General features: G+C 43.7%; 1 protein-coding gene across 1 annotated transcript; it reads right to left on the bottom strand.

The window, feature by feature from the left end:
- Positions 1-11,246: 11,246 nt before the first annotated feature.
- Positions 11,247-14,415, bottom strand: THITE_2113192 (uncharacterized protein). Its single transcript, XM_003652067.1, has 4 exons — positions 13,334-14,415; positions 13,212-13,271; positions 12,608-13,149; positions 11,247-12,490 (listed from the first exon to the last, which is right to left on the bottom strand). The coding sequence occupies exons 1-4, from the start codon at positions 13,842-13,844 to the stop codon at positions 11,873-11,875; spliced, it is 1,731 nt and encodes a 576-aa protein (XP_003652115.1). The 5' UTR covers positions 13,845-14,415; the 3' UTR covers positions 11,247-11,872.
- Between the last annotated feature and the right edge of the window lie 1,778 nt (positions 14,416-16,193).

Here is a 16,193-nt window from a genome sequence, read left to right as displayed (position 1 = left end):
ATGATTACGGTAGGTACGCCTTAGTCGCTAAGAAGTAGTTGGCGAATTAGAATATACCTCTATTCCTAAGCTGAATAGCTAGAATTACCTAGAATAAGGAGGGTACGCTTTAATGACTTGTAAGATACTATAAGTAAGCTATCGAAGTGGTCGTAGTTCGGGAGCTACTAGGGTGAACTAGTAGCTAGGACCTTCGGTAGGCCTAGAATAAAATCGATAGCGATAACGTATATTAGCATGGTATCGGATAGTTGAATCGGTTAATAGTTGCCCGGTTTAAGGCAACGATCTATTGCGTTAACTTGGTACTTTGGGTATAGTTTAACGTACTTCTTAACGTTATAGGTTTTATAGGCTATCGATATACTTTGTAAGTTATATAATATCCGCTTAGTGCTAAAGTAGTGCTTCTCGTTGTAGGTAGCCTCTAAGATAGTTTGAATTATATTGTAAGGTATATAGAGCAAGTGTAATCTATTAGGTCGAATGTTATAGAGAAGGCTATCTACAAGGATAAATGGGAGGCTAGGCCAAGAAAAAACCTTGCTATTGCCCTCAGTGGCCGATTTAACAGTAAGATCTTTGATAATAGCGGCGTACTTAGCGTTACAAGAGTATATAGCTATAAATCGAGCTTAAAGGTCGTTATCTAACTTCGCTTCTACGAAGGTGAACTAGATATTGTCGAGGACTACGTCGCTATTACCAGAGCTATTCTTATAGTTCAGATTATCCTATAGGGCTTTTAAACGGCTAAGTGCGTTAGGCACTAAGTTTAGGTGGCTTAGAAGGTGATAAATCTCTAAGTTATACTACAAGAGATAAATAGAGACGTTAATAAGCCTACGATTAGCTCGCTTAGTAGATGACGTATCTAAAATAGTCTAGTTGACGATGCCTTTTATAGAGGCGTGATCTATAAGGACGACGATAGGCTTATGTAACGAATAGATCGTAGTATATAGCTTCTTAACTGCCTAAACTAGGTAGGCGACCTCCTATTCGGAAGGTCTATACTAAAGTTCTTCCTTAGTGAGGCACCGGCTTAGGAATATAATAGGCCGAACCTAGGTTAATAGAATAACAGTTCTAGGCTTCTATTCGTAGCTATTGGCAAGGTGGAACGCTATAACGCCAAAGCTATACTCTAGGTATCCGTCGATCTGTAAGAAGAGGGTCTTATTAGGATCAAAGTAGACTAAAATAGTTGGGTCCAGTTTATAGATAGTATTTTGAACGGCTTTAAAGGAGGCCTTCTTAGTGGACGTAGGTTCGAAGGAAGTCTTAGCGCAATAGATAGCGCGCTTGCTAGGGTTGCTATTTTGCATTTAGCTAGTAGCTCGGCCTTTCGTAAGCAGTATAGTCTTACAGTTCTAGAGAAGCTCGATAAGCTATACATAGTATAGGATTAGATAGCGTAGAAATCCTAATACGCCGATATACTGCTCTAGAGCCTTTAGGTTATTTGGAAAGGCGAGGTTCCTAAAGGCGGCTATATAGTACTTGGTGTTAGTCAATCTGAATCTATCGACATAGAAACCGAGCAGCTCTATACTGGGATACGCGATATAGGATTTAGCTAGTACGATAGAGATATTCTTCTTCTTAAACAAGCTAAAGATAGTGTCTAAGTGTTTAGTATACTCGTTGGCTATATCGCTAAAGATGATAATGTCGTCGATAAATACTTAGGCGAAAGAGGTATAAGGGCGAAGTAACTGATCTATAAGCGCTAGATATATACTAGAGTATTGTAGTAGCTTATTAGGTATACCTTTAGCTACTCTAGTCTACAAGGGCTAATTAGAGTAAAGCGATTGTGATACAGTGGATATACGTTAAACTAGTAGAAGAAGGATATTGTATCGATTATAGTAATAAACTTTTTACCTTATAGGTATACGATAATGTCTAATTGGAGTAGCAGAGGGTAGTTATTAGGCACTATAACCTTGTTGAGAGTATATAAATCGATGACTATATAGCCTTTGATCTTATTGCGAGAGGTACGCCAAACAACGAAAACTAGGTATATAAAAGGAGTAGCCTTTATAGCCTATTCGAAGCGCTTTTGTTAATACAGTTCGTCGAAAGTGGCGTCGAGAACTTCGTAATCGCGAGCGCTTAGAGGGTATTAGCGGATATAGATCTTCTAATGCTACTAGCCTTCTACGAGAGGTACTTGTATTATATTCTCTTTGTCTATAACAACTTGGCCCTTATCCTTCTATAGGCGAGGATAACGCTTGACGATATCGACAAATCGCTATACTAACTTACGATCTAGGGTATATACGTGTACGCCCTCTGAAGTAAGTATCTCTAGTAAGTTGATAGGTATCTTAAGGCCTAGAGTCGAGTGTTTCTCTAGTACTACTGGCTTATAGTCATTAGGTGGCAATATAGGTCTAGAATTATACCTATTGGTACAACCGTCAGCCTTAGGCATTGGAGGTATATTGCGCCTATTGGTGGAATCTAGGCTTGTAGGCTTAGGGCGCGGATTACACCTATTGGTATAGCCTTCGATACTAGGATCCTCGATCGATTAGCGCAATATAGGCTAGGCAGGCTAGCCTAGTGGGTGTACCAATTAGTGTAATACAGGTCTAGATTCGGATAAAATAGTTAGCTGATATATTACGTCGCTACAAGGCGTCGATAGCTTTGGCGAGTCTTACGAAGATGCTAGGGTCTAGGACGAAACATTGCTTACAAGTTGTATAGAGTCTTCTAGAATAGTATAAACTAGGCTATATATATCGAATGTAGTTGATACGCTAGGACTGGTGTACTGAACAGTGGTTTAAACTGATCTAGGGCTTATAGCGGTAGATATCGCTATCAAGGCGATCGCTATAGTCAATACTGTAAAGGCTGTCTCCTAGGAATAGGCGATATAACTACTATCGTTAGTATCTTCGATCTAGCCGATAGGGTAGCGCTTTAGAATAGTAAGAACTCCCTTGGTTGGGTTTTTAAGAGCTACTACCTTAGGGGTCTTGGCGTTGACAACGGCATTTAGTACAGTAGGATAACGAACGTTGAACATTATAGATTAGTCTATTGGGAGAGGCTTATATTCTATAGCGATAAACGCTTCCTACTTAGGCTATAAGGTGATAGCGCGTATAGTCTTGACCTTATATATATAGAGGAACGTCTAGGTATACGTAGTAAATAGTATATTGAATCTTTCTAGGATGCTATATAGGCTAGCGATCTTTATACTATAGTCGATAGAGGCTTAATACAGATCTAGGAAGTCGGCTCCTAACAGGAGGTTGGTAGGCAGTTTATCTACTACCTAGGCGGACTAAGTGAACTTAAAGAGTGCTAGGCTAGTAGTGGTGACGCCTAGTAGGTAAATGACGAAGGTCGCCTACTAGGTAGGCGAGGTCTTTTCGATACTACGAATTTGGCTATTATAGCGCTTAACCAAGTGCTTGAAGGTGCTTAGGAAGGTCTTGTCGATGATTAAACAGCTAGTACCTAGATTAAAGTAAACTTCTAGGTCTTTGTAGTTAAGCTAAACGTGGGCCTTGACGTATAAGTAGGTGTAGGCGCTACGTAGGCTATTGATACTTAGGTTAGCCGCTTTAGGGGCCTTTTGTACTTCTAGGTCGGTAGCGAAGTCTATAGCTAGGCTAGAGCCTTTAGTAAATAGGATATCGTCTTTCGAGGCGTCCTTGGTAGTAGCGATAATATACTCTAAGCACTTGATGGTGCTAGAAGCGGCTACTAAATAGGTTTTTAGATACTTGAAGAGCTAGTTCTAGAAATCGAACAAGGTATCGTAGTATCTATAGGTTTACTAGCCTAGGTTGGCCTAATTGGCTCGATAGCGGCGAATACTCTTGGGAACGATTGTCTTGCTATAAGCGCGAATATACATATTGATGGCGGGTACTATATTAAAGGTCTAATGACACTTGTAATAGGTTAGCTTTAAATTATAAGCTATATAGGCGATATTCAACTCGTCTATACTATTGGAAGCGGATAACTTGCAGTTAACGTCGGTATCGTCGTTGGCTTCCAAATTGGATAACGTCTTTGAATCGGCGTCGTCGATAAGGTACACTCAGTTTTAGGCTTGATCGTTATACTTAGAATCGCGGTTATCTAGGCAATGCTTGCCGCCTTGGTTATAATCTTGGTTATAGCGGTTATCGTCGTAGTTCTAGCGGTCGTCGCTATAGTGGTTAACGTATCTAGAGAGCTTTTTATTAGACTTGGTATTACTAGAAATAGTAGACTTACTAGTAAACGAAGACTTCTTTAACTCTAGGAACTTGTTGTAAGCTATAGTAATAAGTGTAGGCTATACTTCTATAATCTTACGTATATAGCGCGCTAGAGTATACTTCGTCTTAGGCTACGGAAGAAAAGATATAATAGTCGAATCTAAACGGTTGTAGATAGTGCTTATAGCGTTATACTAGTTAGAATTATTATAATTGATCTAGCCTATTATATATATAAAACGCAACTTCTTCTAGAAGAAGTTTATTAGGGCGTTGGAGTTCTCTATAATATACCTAATAGTTAACCGTCCTTAGTTGAACTTGTCGATAGCTACTTGGCGATCTATTATAAAACGCTCTACCAATTGATCAAAGACTATATAAAGGCCTGCTTAACGCTATTACGAGCGTTCCTATATAGTGACTTTACTGTTCTACTAGAGGAGGGCTTAGCTAGTAAAAACTGTAGATAGGAGGTATAGGATTTACTAGGCTACGTCGTAGCTAGTGTTAGAGTCCTCTAGAAAAGTTAATAAACGTTGGATAAAGCAATAGATATTAGTAAAAATTATATTCTTACTATCTATAACGATGCCTATATCGTTAGGGTCCTTATGACTAGGATTGAAAGTGCTAATATTATCGCACTTAATCTTAAAGGTAGAGATAGATCAGCTACCTCTAGTACTGGCGGTATCGTAGGAATGCTCTTAGTAACCGTGGTTCGGAGGAGGCTAGAAAGGTGGGCGGTTATTTAGATAGTTACCTAGGCGGCGCCTACTATCGCTATTATCTAGGTTATCTAGATCGTTTAGATCTTGGCCATTGGCGCTAGGGGGCCGCCTAAAAGGCGACGTAGCCCAGTGGTGGCCACTAGGATACGACTCGGCCTAGCGTAGGCCGCTTTGAAACGATATAGCCTAGCGTAGGCCATCTTGTAGCGACTTGGCTTGGTAAGGGTCGCTATTTAGCGACACGTCCTAGCGGTAGCCGTCTAAGTGCATATTGTTAGAGTATATAATGTAGGCTTGATATACTAGTAGCGTGCCTATAGCTAGGTTATAGGCTATACCGATGTCGACACCTTCTAGAGAGATAGGAAAGGCGGTTTATAAGCGCGGTTATATATACTATACTAGGGGGGGCGCGTAGAGGCTCTTAAGTAGAGAGGCCACTATTGTAACCGAGTAGCGGCTCTAGGTCGAGGGGGCGTATATCTACGGCCTTGTAGTCGACGTAGGAGTAGCCGGCGGAGGCTCCTTAGCTAGAGTAGGATCGGCTAATAGGTTCTTGCTAGCCAACTAAGCAAGGGCGTTGTCAATCTTGCTTAGCCGATTATCGGTATTACGTATATATTAGGTAAAAAGCTCCTTTCGATACTAAGCCTATTATATAGCTTCCGCATTGTCGTTAGTAGTAGCCTAGAGGCGATTGATAGCTTTAAGCAAACCTTCTAGACACTAGTAGTAGGTCGTTAGTGTCTCGAGCGCTTATCTAATATTAGCGACATCGCCCCTAAGCTTATTGATAGTTTTGACAATGCCCTCGAGAAGAATAGCGTATACGCTAACAGTCTAGCCAAACTACTTGACAAAAGGCCGATTAGTATCGACCTTAATATGCTCTAAGAGGTTTGGAATGTCTTCCGCTTCTTTAGGATTGCTCTAGGCATCTTCGAAGGATAGCTTATCGCCCAACTGTATATCGTTAGATTCCTCTTAGCTATAGTCGATATTACGATAAGTCTAATCCTTTGGAACTAGCAGCTCTAGAGCTAGAGGAATAAATCCCTTATATAGGGAGCGTATCGTCTCTTTGATCTTCTTAGATATAGCGGCATTACGTTCAGAGAGCTATTTAGCCGATAAGGAGGCGCGAAAACGAGTGTTATAGCTATGATCGGCCATCTTAACTGTCGCCTTAGTTTAAACTGAGTAAGCTAGGTCGAATAGGCATATTATTGACGAGATGGTTGACAAAGGCCTAATGAAAGGTTCGTCGTTGGGCTAGAGAGGGCGTTCTAATCGCTGTTGGCCGTCGCTACTATATAAGAAGAACCAGATAGTTGATCGGCCACTGCTATCGACGATACTATTGGCGATCGCCGCTATATAGACTGATTGATCGATAGCTAAAGATTATAATCGTTGTCGGTAGAACCGTTGTACAATCGAGGCTCTTCGACTGAACCGTTGTTCGAAGGTAGGACTAGGTGCCTTTAACGCTATTGACCTCGTTAAGTCGCTATACGAAGAAAGTAGGGGTTCAACCGGCTACTGCTATCGGCAAAGCTGCTATATAGGCTAGTCGATTGATGACGAAAAAGAAGAAAATGATTAGGTCAATGATTTTGTAGTCGTAGCTACCACTTAATGCAGAGAAGTGCTATAGATGTGTAGAATAATAAGATGTAGATTGATAATAGTCATAGATCGAAGATCTAGGCAGCGGTACGCTAAGAAATATATACCTATAGAGTAGAATATATATATGTACCCCGCCTGCTCAATTGGGCTTAGCGTTGCAAAGTCTGCAATATAGGGCGCGGGGCACCCTTATCTAATCTATATATATAGACAAATGGGTTATATAACCCCCCTGTTCCTCCTGCCTTGTATCAATAATAAAAGAGTGATCAGGTCAATGATCTTAAAGTCGTAGCTACTACTTGATATAGACGAGTACTATAGATATGTAGAATAACAAGATATAGATTGATAATAATGGTGGATCGAAGATCTGGGCGGTGGTACGCTAAGAAATATATGTCTGTAGGGCAGAACATATATGCACACACTGCCTACTCGAATAGGCCTAGCGTTGCAAAGTCTGCAATATAGGGCGCAAGGCACCCTTATCTAATCTATATACATAGACATATAGGTCACCTAACCCCCCTATTCCTCCTGCCCTATATTAGCAAGGTAGCCAAAGAGGCTTAAAAGGCTAGTGAGGCCTAATCGGTTTATAATAGGTTATAGATCGTTTTTTAGTACTAATACCCAATGCCGATTATAGTAGGATCAGCTTATAAATTGATAAGCAATGAGTTTATAATTAATGCCTAAACGTTGCCTAATCGATTACTATATACCTTATAAAATCTTCTTTAAATAACACCCCTAACTACCTAATAGTATCCCAATCAATATATAAGCGCTACCTAATCGATTACTATATACCTTATAAAATCTTATCCTCAAATAATACCCCTAACTACCCAATAGTATCCTAATCAATATATAAGCGCTACCTAATCGATTATAGTGTACCTTATAAAATCTTATCCTCAAATAACACCCCTAACCACCTAATAGTATCCCAATCAATACCTAAGCAGTGTATAATCGATTCCCCTATACCTTCTATTATAAAAACCCTAATAATATTAATATTAAAAAGTTATAATTAAGCTAAATATAAAATAATAAATATTAACTATAAACTCTAATAGAACAATAAATAAGTTATATATTTAATTAAAAAACCTAATAATATTAATAATTTTAAAAGCTAATTATATAAAAATGTATTATATTAAAATAGAAAAACGATTTTAAAGTTATTTTTAAAAATAAATTATATAAATAAAAATAAAATTAGATTATAAAATTAATAAAAAGCTAAAGACTATAAAAAGTATATTTTCTAAAGTAGATTAAAAAACTTAAATATAAATAAGTAAATAATATATACTTTTGAAATTTTTTATAAAGATTAGTAGTAAAAACTATAATAATAAAAAGTAATATTAAAAACTAAATCTAAAATATAAACCTATTAAATAAATACTTTAAAAGCTATTAACTTATATTAAATTAAAGATATAATATAATAAATAGTTGACTAGAGTAAGGTAATCGATTAGGAAGCGATGCAAAATGAATTGAGCTACCTAGATAACTAACAAGAAGATAGAAACGATTCGAAATCTATTGAGAATGCATTACCTAGTTTACGCTTCAACTCTAGGAAGGTCTATGTAGCCTATGTTCGAGCCTCGATTAGCCGAGCCTTCGCCTATATTGCCTCTATATCCTCTTCCTCTCCAATAGAGGATGTAAAGGCTTAGCTAGATTGCAAGGCGGCCTACGCTATAGCCTAGCTACGTAGGTTAGCTATAGATGATCAACGAAGGCTTTGACTATAAGAGCGTTGCCGACGACTAAAATAGGTTAGTAAACAGTTGCCAATTGATTAGCAATCGATATATACAATCCTCGCCTAGAAGTTGATACTCTTAACGACGAATAGTCCAACAACTCGTCAATCTCGATCGAAGGGATAGACCTAATAGGCGAAGAGAATAGAGAGTTGGTCCTTAAAGTAGCACCTTCGGCTCTTTTAAATAGTCGCTTCCTCTTTGTCCCTAAATTAATAGGTTAGTCATTGCTAATCAGTTATAGAGCGATTAAAAATCATTTACTACCTCGTTGAATACTTTGCTTAAACCGAGTAGTTATACTACTACTACTATAGCAGTATATAATGTTGTATTGCTATATAACTTTAGTGTTGTTGATATAGTTCCGATCTAAGGTTTAATTACTAAGCGATTATTAGTTACTTCCTAAGCGATTAGTAATTAGTTATATACCTAAGTATACAATTTAAAAGATTAATGTATCTTCTACTCTAAGTATAGGCTTACTAGTGTAAAACCTCAATAAAATTAGTATAGCTTGCTATTTGATCCTACTAGCTAACTAGCATTGAGGTGTAACTTCTTATAAGCCTAGCTATAATAGCAACCTATTGTTTATACAAAGCTTACTAGCGTACCTTAGGGTTATCGTAGTCTAGACGATTAATAAACGATTATAAACTAATTATAAAAAAAATATATTTACTTTATAATAAGTCGTAAAGCTCATTATACTCTTACGCTAAGCGAATACTAAGGAGCGACATTATATAGTAGTAGTCTAAGTTAAGGCCTTTGTTGTAATTTTCGCCTAATACTTAGCGAATACCTCGCTTAAAGTAGATATAGTAGAATCGAACAGTTCACCAAATATACTACAACTATCCGCCCTACTAGGCATCAACCTCCTAGCAGAGGTATATAGTAAATCCTTTAATAACCGATTAGACAAAATTGTAGAAGTACTTAGTAATTATCTACCAATTAGTGCCTTATAGTCTTAGTCGATAGTAATCTCGAAAAGCCCTTTCCTATAGATGTAATACTATTAAACAATATAGTGATACTACTTTTAGAAGATATAGAATATAGTTTTAAATATATAGAGATATATCTTTAGGCTATTAGAATTGGTGATTACTCTAACGAGTAGGACAGCTAAGTAAATTGGTTAGTAAACGATTATAAATCAACTAAGTAATATTTACCTCGTTGAAGCTCATTAGAGTAGATACCCTAAATAACCTCTCGATCTTCTATCTACGATAGGTATTTATAGTTTATATCCAACTAGAACAAAGTAGTAGTAGCCTTCTAGAACAGTTCAACCTACTTACGGTAGAAGCAAATTACTATAAAGTTAATACTATTATCGTAGAAATGTTAGATATACTATAATCGATTAGTAGTCGCTTACCCAACGATAGAGAAACACTTACTCGATTAAGGTTATTACGATGTTTTGTCCACTATTCAAAGGCAATTGCTAGACGGTTACTACCTAAAGGATAGTAGATTAGGCGATATTGCTTAAGAATCAATTGTACTTGATCGTAGTTTACAAAGCTTGTATAGAGTTCTAAGATACTTTTGCTACTAAACCTCTTATAGAAGTCGATTAATATAGGATTTTAGAGAAGACCAACTATAGTTGATTTATAATCGATTAGACTATAATGCCTAGACAATTAGAAATAAATTACTTACCGATTGTTAATAAAGGATTATTGATTTGGCGAATTACTTATAAGATGCCTTCGATCAGCTCCTTAGGCGTTCGCTTTAGTAGAGGTGGTAGGTAGGTGTAAGTGCCGTAGTAAGTAATTAGAAGGTATAGCATCTCCTTTAGATCCTTAGGTATAAGGAAGGTCTATTTGGCCTTGTAGCTAATATAGATTATATTTCCTTGGCCTTGTTTATAGTCGGTACCTATAATCGATACCTAATCAGTGCCTAATCGACTATTAATCAATAAGCCAACTTACTGTATTTAAGCTTTTTCCGCCCTATAGTATCTACCTCGAAGTAAGTGTTATCGCCTTTAGTAGGCCTAGGCTGATCAAGGTGTATAAGAATTGTAGAAATATAGGGGTAGTAGGCTAGAGGAACTACCTATTTTCTATAGCCTCGACTACTTAGGGTAGCATTTAACTAGTTTATATACTAGATTTACTATCTTACTTCGCTAGTAATATCCTAATCGATATATAAGTAGTGTCCAATTGATTTAGAACTGATTATATATACTATATAAGAGACTTGAATTGTTTACTAAATGTAAAATTCAAGCTAGGAGATATAAGCCTTCTTCTTTTAAAAGCAGTTGATAATACTAAAGGCCTAGCTAAAGAAGCATTAGTATAGAATCGATTAAAGATCGATTAGGAATGCTTATAAAATCGCTTTTTATCTTAGACTTAGTATTCAACACTCTTTGTAAATAGTAGCTATAGTATTCTAGATCTCCTTATTAATAGCTATATAATAGAGGTTATAGATTCGATAGTTAAGGAATTTATAAGCCTTTATACCTATATAGGTATATATAGCTTATATATAGGGCGTAGAGTTGAGAAACGTAGATATAGTAGGCTTTAGCCTACTTGTTCGTTTTTTATAGTATTGGATCTACTATATAATTAGTAGACAATTAATTAACTAAGCCTCGTAAAGCAATTAGTAAACGTTTACCGAATCCTAAAAGTATTTTTACTTATCTATACTAGATAGGAAAGGAAGTATATAGCAAATGCTAGTATCGCTAGACTCTAGGTATTTAAATATATCTATAGTATAGATCAACCTTCCTATAGTTAAGGGAGGCTAAGCTTCCTAGCTAGTAGCTTACTTAGCACTGATCTAGACTAGTATATCGAGCTAAACGATTTATTATCAATTAGGACCTACTTAATAAACGATTAGTAATCTATATACCTTTGCGATATTGTCGCTAATAGGTTGGTTAACCCCCTCCTTAGCTACCTCTAGGAGGTTAGGAGTATCTTTAAGCTCTTGCGCAACCTATTAGGCGGTCTCCTCGGCTATTTGGCCAAACCCCCAACAAGGTAGCAAGGTTGGCAAATTTTCTTTGGAATCCATTTGGAATCGATTCCAAAGTGATTGCCCAGTTTGACATCAAACTTCGGTTTAAACAAGTAGAAAGAAGGTGGAAAAAGGAAGAGGAGGACAATGCGGCATTTAGGAAAATTGAGCACTTAGGTGGGTAGGGCAAATGCAGTATATGGGTCAGGTCAGGTCAGCTCCACCCCTGCCGGTCAGGTCAACAGGGGGGGGGTCCGGTCAGGTCAACCATAACCTCACCCCGAACGGCCATTAGCCCAACATGCATCGCGCCGCAACTCTGTAGCCCCTTGTTTGCTTGGCCGGTATCTCCACGAACACAACGCCACAGCGAGCCGCCGCCGAACAGTATGGTAGCTACAGTTGCACCCTCCCTCACCACCGTTCCGGGCTTGATTTGCTAGCGCATTGGAGGAGGGTACACGGGGACACCTAGCGGGCCCATGAGCGGGACGGCGCCGGGACCCATGGCCAAGGCCGGGGTCTGCGCCCGGTTGAAGAGCCCAATCAGCCTCCTGCCCACCGAGGGCTCAAGCTCGGTGCCGTCCCTCGCAATTTTGACCTCCCTGTTCGAGTTCCACGGGTTCCTCATCCCTCTCGTGCGGTGGAACGGGAGTCTCGTCGTCGACAGCCACTCGAGTCGGAACGGCTTGCCCCAAGCCTGCGGCTCGGCCCCGCTGCCCTCCTGGCTGCTCGGGACGCTCCGCGCGTCACCGCCTGCCGCCGAGTCGCCGGGGCCGTCGTCATCCGGTGCCGCCTCGAGACCCTTGTCGTCCCGATCCGCCTCCCAGAAGATCGTGCCGCGGGCCGAGTCGTCGACGATGCGGCCCTTGGGCGTGCGCCCCGTCGGCTCGGTGGGTATCACCCTCGGCAGATCGACTTCGCTGTTGGATTGCGCGCTGGGCGCAAACTGGATGGCCGCCGCCGGGTCTTCATTGATCGCCGACGCCATGCGGGCGTAACCGAAGTACTCGCCCGATTTGTTCGCCGAGAATACGAGGTACACATTGTCTGAAGTCTGAGTGTGGAACGAATGGTGAGTACTGGAGCTTTGCAGTGTTCCCTTTTTTCTCTCTCTTTTTTTTTTTTTTCCTTGCCTAGGCGGCCACGAGGGGTAGGTGATGTGTATGCCCACCTTAAAAGCAGAGTTCAGTCTCTCCTCGTTGTGTGCTTGTGTAGCCCACGTGTTGTTCCGGACGCTCAGCTCGAGGTCCTCAACCGTCAAACTCTTGAGTATGAAGAATCTATCCTTCTGCGGTGGCCTGTCATCTGCCGAGTGACCAATCTCTTTCGCTTCTGCGGTGCTCGCGGGCGGGGTAGCTTCCGTGGCCCCTTTCTCTCGGCCCCCAGTCTCGTCGTCCCCGGAAATGTTCGTGTCCTGGGACGCTCCTAGCTGCGGTGCCGATGCCGCTGGTCCCGTGGGCGCCGTGACGCCTGCTGGGCCCTCCACTGTGCTCTTCCGCAGCCGGCTCGCCAGCCGGACGGCCATGAACCTGGAGTCGTGCAGCTTCCGCTGTGCGGCGGAGCAGCACTGCTCGTCCTTGAAGTTGGCAAACGCGCAGTTGCTCTTCGGGATGAGGAAGAGCGACTCCAACCCCTCCGTTTCGTTGCACACGTGGTGTACTAGGCTCATCAAGTCTGTCTGCGGGGGAAGATTTCCGATCCAAATAGCGTGACCTAGCGAGACCATGTCAGCCCCGACTTGCCCTCGGACACGATCAGCCTTGACCCGTCCTTACCGCTCTGGCGGGGTTTCATTGGAGGCCCTCGGACGATGCTTTGGCGGTTCTTAATGGTCCCTGCGAGGAGGCAGTCAGTACGGCGGTGCGCATGAGAGTTGTCCGGGATAGGAGGTGTTCACCGTTGCCTGGCTGGACAGGTGGCCCCGGTTGTGCCTCCTGGACCCATTGCTGCGGTTGCCGGGTCCTTAAATCCGGAGGCTGATGGGAGTCGGGTGTTCTATGGTATCCCAGGGGCACATGGCCTTGAGCGTGGGAGTTCTGCCCCAGAAAGGGTCCAGCTGGAACGTAGTAGAACGGCATTCCAGGAACCGGCGGGTTGGCGAGCACCGTACTTGGATAGTAAACGTTGGCTCTCGGGGGCAGAGGGGGGAGTTGCTGTACCGGTAGGGTGTTCTGGTAGAAGTAGGGCGCATGGGGATGCTGCGGAACGTAGAACGGCTGGCCTGGGATAGTGACCGTGGGATTGGGTGGCCCGAATTGAGTAGCGGAGACTTGCGTCGCCGGTCCAGGCGAGAGCACCGCGCGGCGGTGGTATCCCTGCGGACCGTGGCCGTGCCCATGAGATTGCCCTTGGTATGGTGGCGGTTGTGGTAACGCATTCGCCAAGTTGCGCAGGTCCAGGGGCGCCATGCTCGGTTGACGGGATATCTCGAGTTGGGATGTGAAGGCGTCCCGTGAGGTGACTGGTTGTTCGTGAAGTGGCCCGGGGTGTGAACTTGGGGGAGCAAGGTGGCCCGGCCCAGCAACGCGCATAGGGGCCGGGATCACACCGGCGGGAGAATCTTGTTGTACGGGGAGCTCTGTTGGGTTGCCCGGTGGGTTCGGTTTATCTTCCATGGAAGCACGACGGGCGTCCTGCGAACACGGGACACACTCCGTCCGCCTGCTTGCAGGCGGCTCGGTGTTCGCTACCTCCAGTGTCGAAGGGTTGATACTCCGTGGCTATGAGTGAGTTGGAGAAGCAAACATCCAGGTATCAAATGAAAACGGAATTGGATAGTGAGTATTGGCCAGAGGGCAAAACTCGGCATCAAGCTAAAAGCCACAGGGAAGCCTTTTTGCCACGATTTGGACAGGGCTGATAGGGCAATGGCTCGGCCTTGCTCCCGGGCGCCCCTGGACGCGGCTGCTCTCGGTAAGGCGCTCCCCGACTAAGGAACGTCTCGAGCGCCTGACCGGTTGTGGATGTGAATGCAGCTAGGGACCGAGCGAGGAAAGGGCAAGCCTGGCGACGTTACCAGGCAAATTTTCGAGAGTCCCGCCACGCTCGGCAGCCTCACACTTGTATAATCAGGTATCGATGGCTGATATCTTGTGACCGCAAAGGGAGCACCGGCGGTGCTCCCAGGCCCAGGTGGCGTCAAATGAACCCGACCTTGCGTGGCTGCATTAAAGTGAAGACGGCGTGCGTAGCACGGAGTGGTTTGTAGGCCGCAGATTTGCCCCGGGAGCGAGTGGCTGGACTTCTCGATTCCAAGGGCACGAGGAAGTGGCGGAACAGAAGTCTCCAGTCTCGACCATTCAGCGGCCGTGGAAAGGCGATGTATGTATGTTGTCTAGAACGTCTAGAACCATGTGGGACGAACGGACCCGGTCCGGGGGCACGGCTCGCAGCCTCCAAGTTCCGTCGCTACAACGCGAGATTGGTCGGGTGGGAGCCGTGGATCCTGCGCCAGCTGGCAGAAGGCACTCTCTGCTTCAACCAACCAAGAACGGCGAGAGGAAGGCGACCTGTATGATAGAACGCTCGGCACTGGGAGAGACGAGTGGGCAACGGGTCGTAACAGCGGAGGAACCGAGAGCCCCGGGTTCTGTAGAAGCAGGACCCCTTTTCTTGACGGCTCGTGTGCCCAGAAGCGGGGATGACGAAGGTCTGCACTTTGGTCTGCAATATTGCGCCCTACACTAGTATTCTGGGAGGTCACAGGCTGGGATGGTCCCCTGCGGCTAAGCAGCAACGTCCTGGAGCGCAGCAACGTCCTGGAGCGCAGCAACGCCCTGGGGCGCGAATGGGCAAAGATGAACGGTCGGTGCCCGGTTTGCCACCCCGTACGGAAAGACGACACTCGGGAACTCAAATGGCCTGGATGCTTACCCCGTAGTGACTGGGTACGTACAGGTACGAATGTCTCATCCGCCACCTGCACCTCGACCCAGAATTCCGGGCTGGGTCCCGGGGCACGCCCCATCAACCCGCCGCTCTCCGACGACTTCAGCGACATGTGAGAAGGGTGGTATTAGTGCAGATGACGTTAGTGGGTCCAACGGCCCGTTCTAGGACACCCGTGCTCCGAGCTCGAGTCGGCTACTTCCCATCACTGGACTTGCGTTCTCTCCCAGATGAGGTTGTACACCTCGTAGTCGAGTGACACGCCCGCAAGCAAACTGCAAGGCGGCCGCGGCGAACCACTGTGATCATGAGGAAACGCGCCTTGCCATTGGCGGGGCCTGGCAGCACCACGAGCTCGGGATTGGGGCGTTCGATCTTTCCTCAAGTGCACGATTTATGGCTATGATGAAACAAGCCTACCGTGTGCGGCGATCCTGCCTGGAGAATCGAGTGCAGAATGCATTGCTTGCAGTGCAGTGCTTGGCTCAGGGTGGGCCCGACACCACCAAGCAAGGAGCAGCATTGCCGACGCCACTACGTCATCGGGGACCACTCAGGAACAAACAAGGCAGCGACCGGCAGTGGCAACTGGGAATCGAGAAGGTCTGCCCTGGTTGAACACAGCAAAATGGAGCTGCGATTGAGGTTAGGCCAATGGCAATTTACAGTCCTTTTCAAATGGCGGTCGGTGGAGTCTTTGCCGTGATGCAAGTGACCGAGCAGGCAATTGCTCCCTGCCACCTTAGGTGCTCGCCTGAATCTGCTCGCTCAAGCTTCCATATCCTCACATCCTCAAGGTCTCTTGGGGCCCTGTCTTGACTGCAAGAGGATTCCTGCTCATCTGTACACAGAAGGAAGCTGGAGGAGGT

The sequence above is a fragment of the Thermothielavioides terrestris genome, chromosome 2 (genome assembly GCF_000226115.1).
Source record: "Thermothielavioides terrestris NRRL 8126 chromosome 2, complete sequence".
NCBI lineage: Eukaryota > Fungi > Ascomycota > Sordariomycetes > Sordariales > Chaetomiaceae > Thermothielavioides > Thermothielavioides terrestris.
Note: the sequence above shows the minus strand (reverse complement) of the source record. Positions and strands in the feature narration are given on the sequence as shown.